Genomic DNA, 20,924 nt, shown 5'->3' on the forward strand with positions numbered 1-20,924 from the left:
ATGAAAAATAGTTTTGCTCTGTGATTAGTTTTAGAATGCTAGCTGGGGTTAAAGAATTTCTACTTGTATTTCTAATTGTATTTCTATTTGTTTGATGATGTTTATGGGTTCTGTGGTGGGGATATTGGTGTACATAGATGTGAGTATGGCTGTTGAGGGTATGTTGATGTCTTTGATTTTTTTATATCAGCTCTTTGGTGTTGTGTATGCTTCTGTTATTTGTGTATATGTAATGTTTCTGTAAGTATGTGTATATTTCTCTGGCTAAGTTATATGTGGGTTCACTTCTAAAATTGACAACGGTGTGTATCGGAATGCTTTAGTAGGCTGTTCAGTGTGGGTGGTCGGGGGCTCTTTTGTTTCAGCCATTTTGCTTTCTGGTTTGTGAATATGTGTGAGGTATTTTTTAGGAAGGTTTGTGTGTTTCTCTGGTATCTTTGTGTTGGGTCGCTGGGTAACTTTGTCATGTTGTTGTCTTCCAGAAATTTTAAGGTTTTCTTCTTGTTTTCATCCTGTTTTATTATCATCATGGTGCTGCTTATGTCTGATCTCGTAGTGGGTGCCTCATGGTTTGTAAGTTTGTTCTTTATTTTTTGGAGGTTTTTTCTTCTTTAGTTTTTATTCCTGTCAGTGTGTTGTTTTTGTTTTCCTTTATTATGCATCTTATTTCTTATGCGACTAATTCTCTTGTCAGACCTGCATTGAAGTTTGGGTTACTGGTTCTTTCTTGTTCTTTTATGATGTATTCACTTTCAGTGATAGGATTCTCCACTGTCTCTTTGTTTTAAAAGAGTGTTCAGTTTTGCTGCTGTTAATTCCATTTTGATTTTATTTGTGTTTCTGTGTTTTGTTTGACTGTATTCGTATTATCGTTGAATATTTCCGAGATTTTGATGTGATTTCCTAGTTCCAGGTTGATTTTAACTAGTTTAAAATTGAGTTCCTGCTTTTTTGTATGCAGATATCTAATTTCCCACTTCAGCCACTCAATTTCGGCTTTGTGTTTGGCATGTTGGGCTGCAGATGACATTCTGTTTATTTTACATGTATATAGTTACACATTACGTTAAGTGAAAGACAAATTCTGTTGACTTTTGTATTTAAAATAGTTTGATGTAACTTTGCTGTGGCGTTCAGGAATTTGTTGTAGCGCTTGCTCGGAAATGCCTGCAGGGTGTCGAAATAATCATCTTGGAGTTGAAGCTCTTTTGTCTGTATTTGCTTTAACAAAACACAATTTTGTTTTTTATCCCATACATGTTTCACTGCAGTTGCAGAATCCTCAGTGGGCTTTTATTTTATGGCTGTTAAATATAAAGAATGATCTTTATTGTTTGTATACATGTAAATATTAGTTTTTAAGTAGCAGTTACACATTTTCAAAGAAACACACAAAATTATGAATTTATACGTTTTTACCACATGGTGTGGTTTTCCTGGTGTGTTATGTTTTTACAGTGATTGATTTCTTTCACAGCTTTGTCATCTGCAACCATACACAATTTAATGTAGACATTATTTAAGCAAAAATTATGATTTGTGAACAGTTATACTTATGCCTGAAATTAATAAATTATATGTAGAAGTGTGTATGTTTTTACATTATGTTTTCTGGTTTCATCATCTTCTTCACTGTGTTATTGAGCTGTCACTGTTTCGCTGTTTACCAGCTGTAAGAACAAACAAGATGGTGGATAGTGGTTTTATTTACCAATTAACATGTCAGGACTGCAAATCAGTTTATGTAGAACAGAAAAGCAGAAACTTTTAATACCAGATACACAGAACACTGAATAGCATTCCACATTTGCTGAACACCTTACAGGCAAGAAATATAACCCAACAGACATCAATACAGATTTGAAAATTATCAGATGCTGCAACAGCCTCCCACAAAAACTAATAATCGAAGGAAATCATCTAATACAAAAAGCCTTAGTTGAAGGAAAACAAGCAATTAAATGAATACACAGCCCTCTGCAATGGAACTCTTTTCTCCGCCCTCAACGAATTATTTGATAGCACCAATCTAGAGCCCCTCTCTCTCCCTCTCTCTCTCTCTCTCTCTCTCTCTCTCTCTCTCTCTCTCTCACACACACACACACACACACACACACACTGAGAGGTGAAGGCTAGATTAGAGACAACTGTCAAGTGTTCTTATTAAATGCTTATTAATTGCTAAAAAAATTTGATATTTCACTCCTTACTGTTTCAGATGATGCGGCAACTCATTACCAGTGGGTGTGGTATCTACGGTGCTTTGAAACAATTTTGTGCATGGTACTGCTTGGTTACGCTGCTCGGAGATACCAGCACTATGGACCGGCAAACAACTGGTTGTTGAAAATGATTGACAACAAGATTGATCGGGTGCTGGTTGCAGTTCTAACTATAAATAAGGTAAAGAAGTAAATAAATTTTGTCTTATACCTGGATCCATTGTTAAGCACCGAGTAGGAGAGGAGAGGAAAGAGGCATGGTGTGGAAAGTAGTTTTTTTAGATGGCTAGCAGCTTGAAAGGAGGCAACAGGTTTGTGGGACAGGAGTGTGACACGTGGACACCACCACCAGTAATTTTGTGCAGCTCATTATGACAATGACGAGGAAGAGGGTATTTGGTTTGGTGGGTGTGACAGAACGCACTCACATCCTCTCCCGTGCAGTCTCCCCTTCCTCAGTTCTGGTGGGATGTGGTAGGGTATCAGCAGAAGATGGAGTCAGCAGGATAGTGGGAACAAAGGATTAATCCCGTCTTATGTAGTTCGGAGCAGCTGGTGCTGGGAGGAAGCGTCCAGACGGCACAGGTTGTGAGGCATTTCATGCTTGGCAACACTTTCTGCCACTGGTAGTTGAACTGTGCCACGGTTCGTTAGTGGCTGTCAGATTTACAGCTGGTTGGTGTTGTGCCCATATGGAGACTTGCAGCAGAGCCAATACATAATGTGGCTGCTGTCACAGGTGGCCCCTCCTCTGATGGGTTGAGATAAACTTGTGACAGAACTGGAATCTGCTGTGGTGGATGAGTAAATTTGACAGATCTTGTGCTTGGGTCTATCAAAGGGATATGACCCATTTATAGGGTGTCTGTTTATCCCATTTTTCCTGGAACAGCCGGATGTTTGATTTGCAATTTGCCGCACATGGCACAAGTTCGTATGCTAGAGAGTGACACTTGTGCAACTTGATCTACAATCTTCGCTTACTTACGGTTAATGATTTGCACTGATGATAATAATTATTCATGTTCAGTGTTGCATCGTACCAAACCGAAAGTGGAATATTTGTAGCAGTATAAAAAGTGAGTTTACTTTTACCACTGGCTGTGGAGAAACTGTAGAATGTACATTATGCAAGTCAAAATTTTCTGTTGAACATGATGGAAGGTCTGAAATTGTGAATCATGTTAAGATGAAGAAATATCACGTGTGTTCGAACGAAAATGCACTTCTTCATAAAATACATGGCGTAGTCCATATCAAATTGGGCAGCCTAGGAAAAAAATCTTACCTTCATAATCGCTAATGTTATTGAATTTTGCTTATGTTAAAATAAAGGACTAAATAGGGAACACACATTTTTATCTTTTCTCCAAAGATGACATTGTGCATACCATTTTGGAGGTTTGAAATTTGGAAAAAAATTTAAAATGCTATATCTTTGGAACAGTTCTAGATATTTTGTCGGTTTTTTTAAAAAAAGATAATTAATTTATGATTGCAAAGAAATCCTCCATTTGGACTTACCTGTCAAAGTTCTTTTACTATAGCGTTCTGAACTTTCTTATATAATTTATGGACAATTTTTTTAAAATGCCAATCCATAAAGTTTTTTTTCTGTTGATTAGTACCACATAGTTCTACATTCCCTGAAAAGTAGAGCTTCCACTTTTAGGTTGAATAGGTTTTATAAACAATTGAAATTTTTGCCATATGTAAAACCTGTTTATTGCCACATTATCACATAACATGCTTATAAAAATCAAAACCTAGCCTTATTTAATATAATTTTAGTTTTGAAAGATGAATAAGACTCATTTTTACAGCATTTTAAATGGTTCGAAAATGTATGTGAAAGGTACAAAGACTTAAGATTTCAATTTATACAACTTCTGTGCACTCTGTTTTGTACTGAAATTAGCTAGTCAATGAACTAAAAATGTGTTCTACTGCTTCAGTATCTCCCTTTAATATAGAGTGATGCCTTCCTGTTGAACCAATAGGAACTGGAACACTTACAGTCTTCAAACCATTGTGAACAGGAAGTGGAACACTGATGGTGTTGCTGTCATTCAGCTGGAAACCTATATCCAGCAGCTGGTCCATGGGGTAGCATAAAGTTCACTACAGTTTCGTTTAACTCATAACTGGTGTTTATAATCTCCGCAATCCACCAGTCACAGTCATACACACATACCACAAACATCCCCCTTCTCAGGTTGTGAATCTAAATATTATCCTGCTGTTTCTGAGGTGTTGATCGAACAAACAAAATTTCTTCGTTCTTGCTCTTTAAAGTGCGTCCAATATGACTTCGCCCATCACTTTGAGTCCAGAAATGTGTCTTCTGGATTCCTTTCACAGGAGTAGTTTGTTTGGACTATTTTTCTTTTTTCTCCTCGCAGAATTCTTCGATTTCCTCTTTGGCCAAAGAATAAGGGCTGTAGATATGTAAGATTTCATTACTCTCCTTAAATCCTCAGCATTCTGAATCACAGCTGTATTTGGTCTGGAAAGATTATGTTTTGCAGCATGGTGCATCAGCAGGCCACCTAAACGACCTTCCAGTCAGTTGGCACAAGCGACTTACTCAATACAAACAGTTGGTAACAGTTTTTAAAATGGCTAGGAGCACCATCAGAAACAATGATGATCTTCTCCGCCCATGTTTGCAGTTGAAGAATTTTGCGCATTGCTAGCAAAGCATGTGCTGAGTCATGTCCTGTGTCAACACACAACTGCAACACTTGTGGTCTGGTTTTGAAAATATGTCCCTCCTGTAAAAATTGAAACCTGGTCATTACTCCAATGATACCCTTGTACTTCGTGTGGGAGAATTACGTACCAGTTCTGAACAAAATCGCAGTGAAGCACTAAACATAGTTCTTCAGCCTGTACACACTCTTTCACTTTAGCAATATGACGTTGTTGTTGCAATTTCTTCATATGCTGGTGTGTTACTGCATTCACTGACCATGTAGCAAGTTCATCAATGAAACTGTCAAAGGCAACAATTTTCTTAATTAGTTTTGTTCTACCATGTCACACATGTAATTTCTGCAGTTATTTGGTACATCTTCCAGGCCAAGTGTCTGTAAGGACAGTCCTCCCTTTCCAGGACAGTCACCACATTCAAGAAACAAACAAGTCCCTCGCTTTACTTCACATGCCCAACCAAGGTGCCATGTCACGTGCTCCAGTAAGTGCTTCAAAGTTACCACACAAAATTCAAAATTCTCGCTGTACACACATAAACAGATATCTCTATGTGGGTGTGGAACTACCCACTTAGGTTGTAGTGCATAAAATTTTGATCTTTCAATATGTGAAGTTGTATAGTTGCTCTTATAAATTGGAAAAGTTTTTTTTAATACTGTGAGTCATGTACCTCTTCACTTTCACACCTTTTTGACCTTCAGCTGTTACAGTTATAGTGTCTTTTTTGTTGGCACTCTAACGAGAACAGTCCTATTTATCTTCCAGTTATAATGACTGCATCATTTGCACTTGAGCTGACATGTACTTTGATAATGATGGAATGTGGTTCAAAATTGTTTTCTTTGAAAATGTCTCGGGGAATAATAGTTAAAACTCGCACCTTTTCACTGTGGGATGCACAATGTTCAACAGCTGAAATGATATCTGTGAAGAATTCCTCGCAAGGGTGCTTTGGTCCATTTTCTTTTGAAGATGGAACTTTTACTTTGAAGAGTGTGGTCAGTTTTGATTTAGTGTATTCATCCGTAGCTTTAGTAATTTCTCTGCGCTTTCTTGATGCATAGAGCTTATGACTCAACTTCAGTGACCACGTTTTCTTAGCAGGACTAACACCTACCTCTGTAGTTGATTGATTCAGGGTATTTAATTCTTCCTCTATTGATGCAAAATCTGCACCATGGGAGGCTTCATGTTGTTCAGATACTATCATTGTTGTTGTTCTGTCAAAACATTTCACTGGAAACATCTTCACTTTGAAACAGGGCCTTCAAATGAGGACACTTATTCCCAAGCTGAGCAAAGTCTTTTTATTATTATTATTCTCTCTCTCTCTCTCTCTCTCTCTCTCTCTCTCTCTCTCTCTCTTGTGTGTGTGTGTGTGTGTGTGTGTGTGTGTGTGTGTGTGTGTGTGTGTGTGTGTGTGTGTGTGTACACCTGTCCTTTTTTTCCCCTAAGGGAAGTCTTTCCGCTCCCGGGATTGGAATGACTCCTTACCCTCTCCCTTAAAACCCACATCCTTTCGTCTTTCCCTCTCCTTCCTGAAGAAGCAACCATCGGTTACGAAAGCTAGTAATTCAGTGTGTGTGTGTTTTGTTCATTATGTCTGTCTGCCGGCGCTTTCCCGCTTGGTAAGTCTTGGAATCTTTGTTTTTAATATATTTTTCCCATGTGAAAGTTTCTTTCTAAAAAAGAAAGAGGTAAAGATTGAATCAAAATTTGACATTGAATGTGTAATTTTGATTTATAGAGCCTTGTAATTCTTGCATTTGGGGGGAAAAAAGAAGGAAACCAAAATAGCATAGACGGGTCTTGAACCAGGGTCACCTGGACGTTGCTTTCCACTCAGCTACTCGATCACTTTCCACATTAGTGAAACTTTTCTGTATATAAAGAGCTGCCCAAACTTTTGGCACCTCCAATTTTAGGGTGCGATAGGTGCCTACCCACAATATAAGCAGGTGAAGTGGGAGTTCATAGCTCAATGCACCTCCCAGAAGGTCCCCTCTTGAGTGACATACCGTTTCTGGACTGGACGGCCTTGGGATAGGCACTTTTTCATTGCATCTTATATTTTACAAAATTACTTAATTAGATAGATAAAAAATATGCTTATCAAGCTGTGGCAGAACACACACATAAAAGACGGTTATACACTCCTGGAAATTGAAATAAGAACACTGTGAATTCATTGCCCCAGGAAGGGGAAACTTTATTGACACATTCCTGGGGGCAGATACATCACATGATCACACTGACAGAACCACAGGCACATAGACACAGGCAACAGAGCATGCGCAATGTCGGCACTAGTACAGTGTATATCCACCTTTCGCAGCAATACATGCTGCTATTCTCCCATGAAGACGATCGTAGAGATGCTGGATGTAGTCCTGTGGAACGGCTTGCCATGCCATTTCCACCTGGCACCTCAGTTGGACCAGCGTTCGTGCTGGACGTGCAGACCGCGTGAGACGACGCTTCATCCAGTCCCAAACATGCTCAATGGGGGACAAATCCGGAGATTTTGCTGGCCAGGGTAGTTGACTTACACCTTCTAGAGCACGTTGGGTGGCACGGGATACATGCGGACGTGCATTGTCCTGTTGGAACAGCAAGTTCCCTTGCCGGTCTAGGAATGGTAGAACGATGGGTTCGATGACGGTTTGGATGTACCATGCACTATTCAGTGTCCCCTAGACGATCACCAGAGGTGTACGGCCAGTGTAGGAGATCGCTCCCCACACCATGATGCCGGGCGTTGGCCCTGTGTGCCTCGGTCGTATGCAGTCCTGATTGTGGCGCTCACCTGCACGGCGCCAAACACGCTACGACCATCATTGGCACCAAGGCAGAAGCGACTCTCATCGCTGAAGACGACATGTCTCCATTCGTCCCTCCATTCACGCATGTCGCGACACCACTGGAGGCGGGCTGCACGATGTTAGGGCGTGAGCGGAAGTGGCGGTGCGGTCCCCTACGGCACTGCGTAGGATCCTACGGTCTTGGCGTGCATCCGTGCGTCACTGCGCTCCGGTCCCAGGTCGACGGGCACGTGCACCTTCCGCCGACCACTGGCGACAACATCGATGTACTGTGGAGACCTCACGCCCCACGTGTTGAACAATTCGGCGGTACGTCCACCCGGCGTCCCGCATGCCCACTATACGCCCTCGCTCAAAGTCCGTCAACTGCACATACGGTTCACGTCCACGCTGTCGCGGCATGCTACCAGTGTTAAAGACTTCGATGGAGCTCCGTCTGCCACGGCAAACTGGCTGACACTGATGGCGGCGGTGCACAAATGCTGCGCAGCTAGTGCCATTCGACGGCCAACACCGCGGTTCCTGGTTTGTCCGCTGTGCCGTGCGTGTGGTCATTGCTTGTACAGCCCTCTCACAGTGTCCGGAGCAAGTATGGTGGGTCTGACACACCGGTGTCAATGTGTTCTTTTTTCCATTTCCAGGAGTGTATTTTGATTTTCAACCATACAATGAAAAAGACCTGTACTATCAATAGTCAGTAAGGCCACTGATAGATTTAAACTATTGATGCACTATCTGCTATTGCCTATCTGTACTTGACCAACTACTGTACATTGTTGCTCTTTCTTCAGTTTGTTATTGTTTTGTTTATGAAATCAGTTCTTTCTTACAGTTATATTTAATGTAAGTGCTGCCATTTACTGCTTTTGTGCTGTATGATGTTCTGACAGTTTTTAATTGTGGATATGTTTGTAACAGGAAAAAGGAGGAAAACTGAAATTGATTTGTCCATTAGCAGTACGAAAGTTAAAACTGTGTATGCATTACTAAAACAGCCTAATTACCTATCTATAACTGTTTCATGTTAGCAATAAAGTCCGCACATACACAGACACTAGCAGACATTTTTAAATGCAAAGAGTAAGGGCATATATATATATATATATATATATATATATATATATATATCTGCGGATGGATATGTGTGTGCGAGTGTACACCTGTCCTTTTTTTCCCTAAGGGAAGTCTTTCCGCTCCCGGGATTGGAATGACTCCTTACCCTCTCCCTTAAAACCCACATCCTTTCATTTTTCCCTCTCCTTCCTTCCTTCCTTCCTGACGAAGCAACTGCCAGTTGCGAAAGCTCGTAATTCTGTGTGTGTGTTTGTGTATTTTGTTCATGTGCCTGTCTGCCGGCGCTTTCCCGCTTGGTAAGTCTTAGAATCTTTGTTTTTAACATATTTTTTCCATGTGGAAGTTTCTTTCTGTTTTTTAAAAACAAAGATTCCAAGACTTACCAAGCGGGAAAGCGCCGGCAGACAGGCACATGAACAAAACACACAAACACACACACAGAATTACGAGCTTTCGCAACTGGCAGTTGCTTCGTCAGGAAAGAGGGAAGGAGAGGGAAAAATCAAAGGATGTGGGTTTTAAGGGAGAGGGTAAGGGGTCATTCCAATCCCGGGAGCGGACATATTTAAATATGTCTGCTTGTGTCTGTGTATGTGCGGATGGATATGTGTGTGTGTGTGTGTGTGTGTGTGTGTGTGTGTGTGCGCGCGCGCGCGCGCGCGCGCGCGCGCGCGCGCGCGCGCGCGCGCGAGTGTACACCTGTCCTTTTTTTTCCCCTAAGGGAAGTCTTTCCGGTCCCGGGATTGGAATGACCCCTTACCCTCTCCCTTAAAACCCACATCCTTTGATTTTTCCCTCTCCTTCCCTCTTTCCTGACGAAGCAACTGCCAGTTGCGAAAGCTCGTAATTCTGTGTGTGTGTTTGTGTGTTTTGTTCATGTGCCTGTCTGCCGGCGCTTTCCCGCTTGGTTAGTCTTGGAATCTTTGTTTTTAATAAATATATTTTTCCCATGTGGAAGTTTCTTTCTATTTTATATATATATATATATATATATATATATATATATATATATATATATATATATATACAGAATTTCTAGCTTTCGCAACCGGCGGTTGCTTCTTCAGGAAAGAGGGAAGGAGAGGGAAAGACGAAAGGATAAGGGTTTTAAGGGAGAGGGTAAGGAGTCATTCCAATCCCGGGAGCAGAAAGACTTCCTTTAGGGGGAAAAAAGGTGAACCCAAAGTTTGGTACAGATTTATTGATGACATCTTCATGATCTGGACTCACAGTGAAGAACAACTCCAGAATTTCCTCTCCAACCTCAACTCCTTTGGTTCCATCAGATTCACCTGGTCCTACTCCAAATCCCATGCCACTTTCCTTGACGTTGACCTCCATCTGTCCAATGGCCAGCTTCACACATTCGTCCACATCAAACCCACCAACAAGCAACAGTACCTCCATTATGACAGCTGCCACCCATTCCATATCAAACGGTCCCTTCCCTACAGCCTAGGCCTCCGTGGCAAACGAATCTGCTACAGTCCTGAATCCCTGGACCATTACACCAACAACCAGAAAACAGCTTTCGCATCCTGCAACTACCCTCCCGACCTGGTACAGAAGCAGATAACCAGAGCCACTTCCTCATCCCCTCAAACCCAGAACCTCTCACAGAAGAACCCCAAAAGTGCCCCACTTGTGACAGGATACTTCCCGGGACTGGATCAGACTCTGAATGTGGCTCTCCAGCAGGGATACGACTTCCTAAAATCCTGCCCCGAAATGAGATCCATCCTTCATGAAATCCTCCCCACCCCACCAAGAGTGTCTTTCCGCCGTCCACCTAACCTTCGTAACCTCTTGGTTCATCCCTATGAAATCCCCAAACCACCTTCCCTACCCTCTGGCTCCTACCCTTGCAACCGCCCCCGGTGTAAAACCTGTCCTATGCACCCTCCCACCACCAATTACTCCAGTCCTGTAACCCGGAAGGTGTACACGATCAAAGGCAGAGCCACGTGTGAAAGCACCCACGTGATTTACCAACTGACCTGCCTAGACTGTGACGCTTTCTATGTGGGAATGACCAGCAACAAACTGTCCATTCGCATGAATGGACACAGGCAGACAGTGTTTGTTGGTAATGAAGATCACCTGGGGCTAAACATGCCTTGGTGCACAGCCAGCACATCTTGGCACAGTGTTACACCGTCCGAGTTATCCGGATACTTCCCACCAACACCAACCTATCCGAACTCCGGAGATGGGAACTTGCCCTTCAATATATCCTCTCTTCTCATTATCCACCAGGCCTCAATCTCCGCTAATTTCAAGTTGCCGCCACTCATACCTCACCTGTCTTTCAACAACATCTTTGCCTCCACACTTCTGCCTCGACTTACATCTCTGCCCTTACACTTTGCCTTTCAATATGTCTGCTTGTGTGTGTGTGTGTGTGTGTGTGTGTGTGTGTGTGTGTGTGCGCATGCGCGCGCGAGTATATACCTATCCTTTTTTCCCCCTAAGGTAAGTCTTTCCGCTCCCGGGATTGGAATGACTCCTTACCCTCTCCCTTAAAACCCACATCATTTCGTCTTTCCCTCTCCTTTGCTCTTTCCTGATGAAGCAACCGTGGGTTGTGAAAGCTTGAATTTTGTATGTGTGTGTTTGTGTGTTTTATTCATTGTGCCTATCTACCGGCACTTTCCCGCTTGGTAAGTCTTGGAATCTTTGTTTTTAATATATTCTTCCCATGTAGAAACTTCCACATGGGAAAAATATATTAAAAACAAAGATTCCAAGACTTACCAAGCAGGAAAGCGCCGGTAGATAGGCACAATAAATAAAATGCACAAGCACACTCAAAGAATTTCGAGCTTTCGCAACCCCCGGCTCCTTCGTCAGGAAAGAGGGAAGGAAAAGGAAAGATGAAAGGATGTGGGTTTTAAGGGAGAGGGTAAGGAGTCATTCCAATCCCGGGAACAGAAAGACTTCCCTTAGGGGAAAAAAAGGACAACACACACACACACACACACACACACACACACACACACACACACATATATATATATATATATATATATCCATCCGCACATGGATATGTGCGGATGGATGTGTGTGTGTGTGTGTGTGTGTGTGCGTGCGTGCGTGCGTGCGTGCGTGCGTGCGTGCGTGCGTGCGTGAGTGTACACCTGTCCTTTTTTTCCCCTAAGGGAAGTCTTTCCGCTCCCGGGATTGGAATGACTCCTTACCCTCTCCCTTAACACCCACATCCTTTCGTCTTTCCCTCTCCTTCCTGAAGAAGCAACCATCGGTTGCGAAAGCTAGTAATTCTGTGTGTGTGTTTGTGTGTTTTGTTCATTGTGCCTGTCTGCCAGTGCTTTCCCGCTTGGTAAGTCTTGGAATCTTTGTTTTTAATATATTTTTCCCATGTGGAAGTTTCTTTCTATTTTATATATATATATATATATATATATATATATATCCGTAAAGTACAGTAATTTCTTGAAATATTTTATTATTGTTCAAATTTTTTTCATTGTATTTTTAATTTTGTTCCTTTGAGGTAGGGTTTTTTTAAAAAAGAAGAAAAAACCAACGAATGAGGGATTAAAAATATGTTTAACTTAGTAGAAAGTTAATCGATATTTCCTATATTTTGACGAGTACATTCCGACGGATGATACTTGGTATAAAAACAATCAAAACATTTGTACTTTCGACACCACGAACATCGTATAAATGCACATTCATTTTTGTGGCAATCACATCTGTATTTTCTCAAGTCCACAGGAAGCGCCACTGCATTGACGTTATGGAATACTTCTTTTTGCGATGGATCTAGCTTCGCGGCACGCCAGGCATATCTGTAACAATGTTAATGATGAACTTGTATATCTGAAAATCCAAGCAAGCTATCAGAAAATTGAAAATACTGCTTTATTCACATGCCTTATCATATTTTAGGTATCGGAGCCTGCAGTTGGTAATGTCCCAGCGAATGAATTTTTACCATGTCCTCCCTGGATGTGATTTCTATGTTGTGTTGCAATAGGTACGGAGCGTTTTGGAAGTGGTGACTGTAATTCTTTACTTGGCGATAAAAATATACATCGCGGTGGTATCACTGATAGAGTAAAAGTTGGTAGGCCATCTTCATCGTTGAATTTCATTTGATGCTAGTACGTGAAGGTTTGCCCACCCCACGAGTCAACGCTGTAGAGGAATTGATTGTTTTCCACATATGGTTGAATTACTTCATCCAAAAACTCTTTGTACGTTTGTTTTTCTGCAGTTTTCCGGACTTTGTCGATGCGATGTGAGCATTCTGGTATTTCTCCATATATCTGTCGATGTCTTTTCTGATTCAGGGACCGAATGTTCCAGTCACTTCTTGCAGGCAAACTGATACTTCAGGCAGCAGTACTCCAGAGAACGTGATTGCATATTGCGCAGTATATGAGTGCATCAATTTAGTTACTTGTCCCACAGCAATTTTGGTGACTTTTTCACCTTTGAGGGACAAAGTGCGCCTGCTGCTTATTTTATATTCACATCCTGTTTGATCTGTATTTATGATATAATCAGGGTTGAATCTCATGATTATATTGATTGTTTGCTGCTAATATTTTGTAGTGATTTCCAGAACCTCATCTTAAGTTCTCTTGTCTTTCTTGCTGACATATTTTGTTACATGCCGTTGAGATTTCTGATGCAACAATTTGAAGCGACAAACCCAAGATTCCGATGCTTTGAAGTCAAAATTTTCATCCAGAAATTGAAAAGTAGCAGCCATTGCCCAATGTTGAAGCATCCGTGTTGTTACGAGGCGTACTCTCTGGTCTCTCGCCTCGATAAACTGGTCTTAAACATACAAATTGATTATTTCCAGTTTATCATTTCGCATCCCTACTGTGACTTGGAATCTCCACTTTGACAACTGGGTTTTGCTTTTCAATAACCTCGTTGAATGTTTTTGTAACATTTTCAATGACCACGTTGGATGAAATTCTGCCATCTCCACAGCCTTGACTTTCACTGCATATGGGATTCTGGTGCACTCATCCCATCATCATCTTCATTAGAATACGTAGAAATAGGTGTTATTTCTATTTTTCATTTTTTCCGTGTGTCACTTCTGTCGTGGCTTGGTTCGGAAGGACTTGCAACATCTTCATTGTCGGAAAATAACACTTCTTGGTCAACGAAAGTCATACTCCCGCACCTGTCTAGAAATCATTTGAACATTTCTCTGCTGATTAATAAAGATCGTTCACCGATGTTGGAGCTCGCTGATTCCAGTATGAAGTTGTTTTTGATAAGTAACCACCGTAGACAATGCATTGCGTTTGTTAACTCCTGTCATTCTTCGTTGTTAGGTGGAGCCCACCAAAAACCTCCTTGGTCTTCCACCAAATGTTCAATATTGTCAAAATTACACTCACTGATAACTCATGAACAACTTGCATTTTGCTCCGTTTTAAAGGATAAACGTCTGCACATTTAAAAGCCAAGCTTTCAACTGACGAGAAATGTTTATTCGGCAGTTATAACCGTCGCTACTCATGTACACAGACAGTAGAGTCCTTTTATTTCTGGAACAGCAAGTACAAATAGGGGAACACCAACATTCACAGACCATAAACAGGATTAGGCTTGACGATGTGTCAATGATCTGACAGGTATAAAATTTTCTAGGACCCTGTCCCAACATTTGTATGATGGGTTTATGATTATTTTTGACGAAATAGCTTAACAACTTCTCTCAGTTTTCATGTAAATAGGCAAATTTGTGTGTGCCAATGTTTTAATCTCAGTTAATTTCCTGTTAAAATAAAAAACAAAACGCAAAATATTGAAACAGAATGTGACATTCAATTTGTAAATTTGATTTATAGAGGCTTGTAATTCTTTTTAATCAATTCCAAATTTTCATGAGTAATTTTAAATTAAAACAAGCATTTGAAAAATAAAGACACAAAAGTAGCATACACGGGTCTCGGACCAGGGTTGCCTGGATGGGAGTCTCGCTCGCTTGCCACTCGGCTACTCACTGATTTGCCACAATAGTGAAACTTTTCTGCTTATAAAGGGCGGCTCAAACTATAACAGACAATGTTTCAAACACGAGGCCGCATTGGCACCTACAATTTAGGGTGTGACAGGTGCCTACCCATACTATAAGCAGGCGAAGCGGGAGCTCATAACTCAATGCACCTCCCAGAAGGCCCACTCATCAGGTAATAAAACACACACACACACACACCACACGGAAAAGAACTGGAAATCTTTAGGATATCCAGAATTTCACATTGTGACGATGAATGCGGCAAATACAGGAATGGTTGGAGAAATGCCAATTAACTATACAATATCTTCCAGCTGCTTCAAACGAATTGTAACAGTTGGAAGCAGGGAGCACAGGGAGACTAATCCAATTCATTGATGGGTCAAAAACAGATGAAAGTGTTGGGCCAAGGGTATACGGGATACAGCCTAGACTAGAGGCTAAAATATTCTAGGCAGAGACATATCCACTTTCATTATGTATATGGAGGGTAATGTACATAGATGCTACAAGGATCATGGCAATCACATTCATTTGGACAGCCAAGCAGCTCTGAAATCTCTATCACCCCCTCCTATGAGTTCAAAGATCATTGCAGAATGTCATGAATCCCTTGTGGCTACTGTAATGCAACAAGGAAAACCTGCTCCGGTCCCTGGTCACTAAGTTAACTGTCAGTTAAGTGACAATACAATCTGAACTATGTAGCTGGCTCAGAAAGCAACACACAGAACTTTGGATGAAGATCCAAAAACAAAAACATGCCAAACTAATGATGCTGAGGACTTTTTTAAAAGAGAGAGTCTGTAGTCCTGGGCTTGAAGAAGAATCAAATTAAACTCTTGGTAAGTTTAATGATTGGGTATGGGAACTTTCAGGAACATTTATACACAATGTGAATAGAGAAAGAAGTCCCAAAGCGTGGAGTGTGGTATGGGGGATGAAACTGCACCTCACTTAATCTTTCAGTGTGTAGCACTGAAGGCCAAAAGACACAAAATATTTGACTCGCTATTTTCTGAAGGTATTGTGTTGAACAAAGACCTGGTACAGTACCCCCTGCTACTCTTTAAGGGCATTGTCTGGCTGTACTAGAATGACACGAAGAGATGCAGCACATAGTTTATGTGCAGACTACACTACAGAGAGTTAAGACCACTGTTGTGACTCTGCCTGATTGGATCAAATCAATTGAACCATATCTTACATTTCTCTAGCCAGCAAACAATGCCTATTTTTATTTTGGTTATCAGTGGAACCTGCAGTCTGTATAAACCCAGTAATCGGAAACTTCTGTATTAGTTCCTTCATCAGTGAGCGAGAAGGGATAGTGTGGGGAAAGAGCACGCGTCATTCGAAGGTGAGAGCTCATGGCAGTTGGCTCTCTCTCATCCTGAGTGCTGGGTGACCTGCTCTTCTTTTCTAACCTATCCCTCTTTCCTCTCAGAGGAAGGAACAAAAAGTTCCAAAAGTTGAGACAATTTTTCTCTGCGTAGTTCTTGTGTAAATACAAAAGTTTCGCCTCCTAAAGGTGAATACTGGCACGCCATTCCTGATGCCTCAAAATTTTATTGCAAATTTACCTTGTTTTACTCAATAAATCATTCTCATTAAGGTTAAGGGAATTCTTTTCTAGTCTAAAATACATCGAGTTTTTCTAACTCTGGAGGTATAAATGTGCTTAAAACTGTCTTTTGTATTTAGGTGAAAGGACCACTTCAGTCAACATGTGTTAAATGTGGACACAATAATGGAACATATTTGGATAATGCCTATTACAACATAAGCCAAAAAAAAGAAAAGTCACTGCCTGGAATGTATGAAAATAGTAAAAGGTATGTGGAGCTGTCTTACAGACATATTTCTTCAAAATTTTGTCCTTCAATCATCGGTAGTGGTATTATATATGCTCCACTTCACTGTGTGACTGAAGGGATACTGCTCATCTGGATTTTATAAATTTGTCTTGACTCGTAGCATCTGCTGTTACTGGGGGAACGACAAATTTTCAGTATTGGACAATGAAAATTATGGTGAACAAATACTGTGTAAATGAAACAAAGTAAAAAAAAAAAATGTAAGTTCCATGTAACTGAAAGAGAACTAAAAACCACTTACAAGGGAACCTCCCCATAGCACTCCCCTCAGGTTTAGTTACAAGTTGGCACAGTGGATAGGCCTTGAAAAACTGAACACAGATCAATCGAGAAAACAGGAAGAAGTTGTGTGGAACTGTGAAAAAAAAAATAAGCAAAATATACAAACTGAGTAGTCCATGAGCAAGCTAGGCAACATCAAGTATAGTGTGAGCTCAGGAGTGCCGTGGTCCCATGGTTTTGTGAGCAGCTTCGGAACGAGAGGTCCTTGGTTCAAGTCTTTTCTCGAGTGAAAAGTTTACTTTCTTTATTTTTGCCAAGTTATGATCTGTCCGCTCGTTCATTGAAGTCTCTGTTCACTGTAATAAGTTTAGTGTCTGTGTTTTGCGACCGCACTGCAAAACTGTGCAATTTTAGATGAAAGGGTGTGCCTCTCTAATGGGAACCGAAAACATTTGGTCACAAGTTCATAGGTCCACCGATTCCTCCACAGGAAAACACCTTTGATATATTCTATATGACACTGGTGGCGGCATGTGCGTCACATGACAGGAATGTGTTGTCGACCAGCCTAACTTGTACACTTGGCGAATGGGTAAAAAGATTCTTCTACCATGCCCGATTTAGGTTTTCTTGTGGATGTTTCAATGTTTGTTTAGGTGTAGCGTCCCCATACTATGGCTCAGTTACCTCGCATCAGACGGACAGATAATAATTGTCTGAAAATAAAAATTAAACTTTTCACACCAGGTAAGACTTGAACCAAGGACCTCTTATTCCACAGCTGCTAACGCTCCCCACGGCGCTCGTCAGCTCAGAGTGTCCTTGATGTTGCCTATCTTGCTCATGGACTACTCAGTTTGTATATTTTGCTTATTTTTTCATAGTTTCACACAACTTCTTCCTGTTTTCTCTATTGATCTGTGTTCGTATTTTCAAGGCCTATCCACTGTGCCAACTTATAACTAAATCTGAGGGGGTGCGATGGGATGTTCCCTTGTTAGATGAAATGTCAGACACTGCATATGTTTGTGGATGATGCTCTTGACTGGAAAGAGATTTCAACATCAGACTAGTGAAATGTGGGAAGACTTGCAGAGGAATGACCATTCTTGTGGGGACTGGCAACTGTAAACCACTCTCAAAATCAAACCTCCACCTTCATTTACTACTTTCAAGTAAGCAACAATCTCCTTTCCGGTGAAAGATCATCTTTTAAAATACTGTTAGTTGCTGTCAACTGAAGCTTCACTCAAGAACTGCTTTTCAACACAAAGATATGTAACTAGCAGTAACAGTATGTTGTCTCTGTGTGTTTTGCATTTATGAGACTAATCTACTCTGAGTCAGTTGCACAGTATTATTTCTTCAGTGACGATAAGCAGTTGTAACTTTCAGAGTGCAGATGTGATGTGTTTTATTATTACTATTATTAAAATGAGCATGTCGGCACTAATGACGTGTGTCGCTTTGGATCTGAGGAAATTCTCTCTGGATTCCAGCGGCTATCTGATTTGGTGAAGGCTGCCGGTCTTGCTTACGAGATGAAGGCAGAGCTCACCATCTGCAGCATCGTTGACAGAACCGACTGCGGACCTTTGGTGCAGAGCCGGGTGGAGGGTCTGAATCAGAGGCTCAGACGGTTTTGCGACCGTATTGGCTGCAGATTCCTTGACTTGCGCCATAGGGTGGTGGGGTTTCGGGTTCCGCTGAATAGGTCAGGAGTTCACTACACTCAGCTGGCGGCTACACGGGTAGCGGAGGCTGTGTGGCGTGGACTGGGCGGTTTTTTAGGTTAGAAGGCCTCGGGAAAGTGCGGGATGGGCTGCAATGTCAAAGGGTGCTTGGCAATTACAGGACGTGCTTGGATCAAGGAACAGTCGGAATTATAGTTGTAGTTGCGCTGGAAAAGTCCCTGAGCTTCAAGCGCTAATAGAAAGCACAGAAGCTGATATCGTTATAGGTACAGAAAGCTGGCTAAAGCCTGAAATAAGTTCTGCAGAAATTTTTACGAAGTCTCAGACGGTGTTCAGGAAAGATAGATTAGGCAGAATTGGTGGTGGAGTGTTGGTGTCTGTCAGTAGTGGTTTATCTTGTAGTGAAGTCGAAGTAGATACTCTGTGCGAATTGGTGTGGGTGGAGGTTATACTTAACAGCCGAATTAAGTTAATAATTGGCTCCTTCTACCGACCCCCAGACTCCGATGATACAGTTGCGGAACAGTTCAGAGAAAGTTTGAGTCTCGTAACAAATAAATACCCCACTCATACGGTTATAGTTGGTGGGGACTTCAACCTACCCTCGGTATGTTGGCAAAAATACTTGTTCAAAACCGGTGGTAGGCACAAAACGTCTTCCGAGATTGTCCTAAATGCATTCTCCGAAAATTATTTAGAGCAGTTAGTCCACGAACCCACGCGAATTGTAAATGGTTGCGAAAACACACTTGACCTCTTGGCCACAAACAATCCAGAGCTGATAGAGAGCATCATGACTGATACAGGGATTAGTGATCACAAGGTCATTGTAGCTAGGCTCAATACCATTTCTTCCAAATCCATCAGAAACAAACGCAAAATAATTTTATTTAAAAAAGCGGATAAAGTACCACTAGAAGCCTTCCTAAAAGACAATTTCCATTCCTTCCGAACTGACTATGCGAATGTAGACGAGATGTGGCTCAAATTCAAAGATATAGTAGCAACAGCAATTGAGATATTCATACCTCATAAATTGGTAAGAGATGGAACGGATCCCCCGTGGTACACAAAAAAGGTCCGAACGCTGTTGCAGAGGCAACGGAAAAAGCATGCGAAGTTCAGAAGAACGCGAAATCCTGAAGATGGGCTAAAATTTACAGACGCGCGAAATTTGGCATGTACTTTGATGCGAGATGCCTTTAATAGGTTCCACAACGAAACATTGTCTCGAAATTTGGTAGAAAATCCGAAGAAATTCTGGTCGTATGTAAAGTACACAAGCGGCAAGACGCAGTCAATACCTTCGCTGCGCAGTGCCGATGGTACTGTTATCGACGACTGCGCCGCTAAAGCGGAGTTATTGAACGCAGTTTTCCGAAATTCCTTCACCAGGGAAGACGAATGGAATATTCCAGAATTTGAAACACGAACATCTGCTAGCATGAGTTTCTTAGAAGTAGATACCTTAGGGGTTGCGAAGCAACTCAAATCGCTTGATACGGGCAAGTCTTCAGGTCCAGATTGTATACCGATTAGGTTCCTTTCAGATTACGCTGATACTATAGCTCCCTACTTAGCACTCATATACAACCGCTCGCTCACCGATAGATCTGTACCTACAGATTGGAAAATTGCGCAGGTCGCACCAGTGTTCAAGAAGGGTAGTAGGAGTAATCCATTTAACTACAGACCTATATCATTGACGTCGGTTTGCAGTAGGGTTTTGGAGCATATACTGTATTCAAACATTATGAATCACCTCGAAGGGAACGATCTATTGACACGTAATCAGCATGGCTTCAGAAAACATCGCTCTTGTGCAACGCAGCTAGCTCTTTATTCGCACGAAGTAATGGCCGCTATCGACAGGGGATCTCAAGTTGATTCCGTATTTCTAGATTTCCGGAAAGCTTTTGACACCGTTCCTCACAAGCGACTTCTAATCAAGCTGCGGAGCTATGGGGTATCGTCTCAGTTGTGCGACTGGATTCGTGATTTCCTGTCAGGAAGGTCACAGTTCGTAGTAATAGACGGCAAATCATTGAGTAAAACTGAAGTGATATCAGGTGTTCCCCAAGGAAGCGTCCTGGGACCTCTACTGTTCCTGATCTATATAAATGACCTGGGTGACAATCTGAGCAGTTCTCTTAGGTTGTTCGCAGATGATGCTGTAATTTACCGTCTAGTAAGGTCATCCGAAGACCAGTATCAGCTGCAAAGCGATTTAGAAAAGATTGCTGTATGGTGTGTCAGGTGGCAGTTGACGCTAAATAACGAAAAGT

General features: G+C 41.6%; 1 protein-coding gene across 6 annotated transcripts in view; it reads left to right on the forward strand.

Moving 5' to 3' along the window:
- Nucleotides 1-20,924, forward strand: part of LOC126291691 (uncharacterized) — a 125,059-nt gene that overhangs the window by 91,294 nt on the left and 12,841 nt on the right. For all 6 annotated transcript variants that reach the window (XM_049985318.1, XM_049985320.1, XM_049985316.1 and 3 more), the window contains 2 exons: nucleotides 2,219-2,403; nucleotides 16,551-16,681. In XM_049985318.1, the coding sequence (XP_049841275.1) occupies nucleotides 2,219-2,403; nucleotides 16,551-16,681 (316 nt within the window). The remainder of the gene's footprint in view (nucleotides 1-2,218; nucleotides 2,404-16,550; nucleotides 16,682-20,924) is intronic.

This window comes from Schistocerca gregaria, chromosome 9, assembly GCF_023897955.1.
Source record: "Schistocerca gregaria isolate iqSchGreg1 chromosome 9, iqSchGreg1.2, whole genome shotgun sequence".
NCBI lineage: Eukaryota > Metazoa > Arthropoda > Insecta > Orthoptera > Acrididae > Schistocerca > Schistocerca gregaria.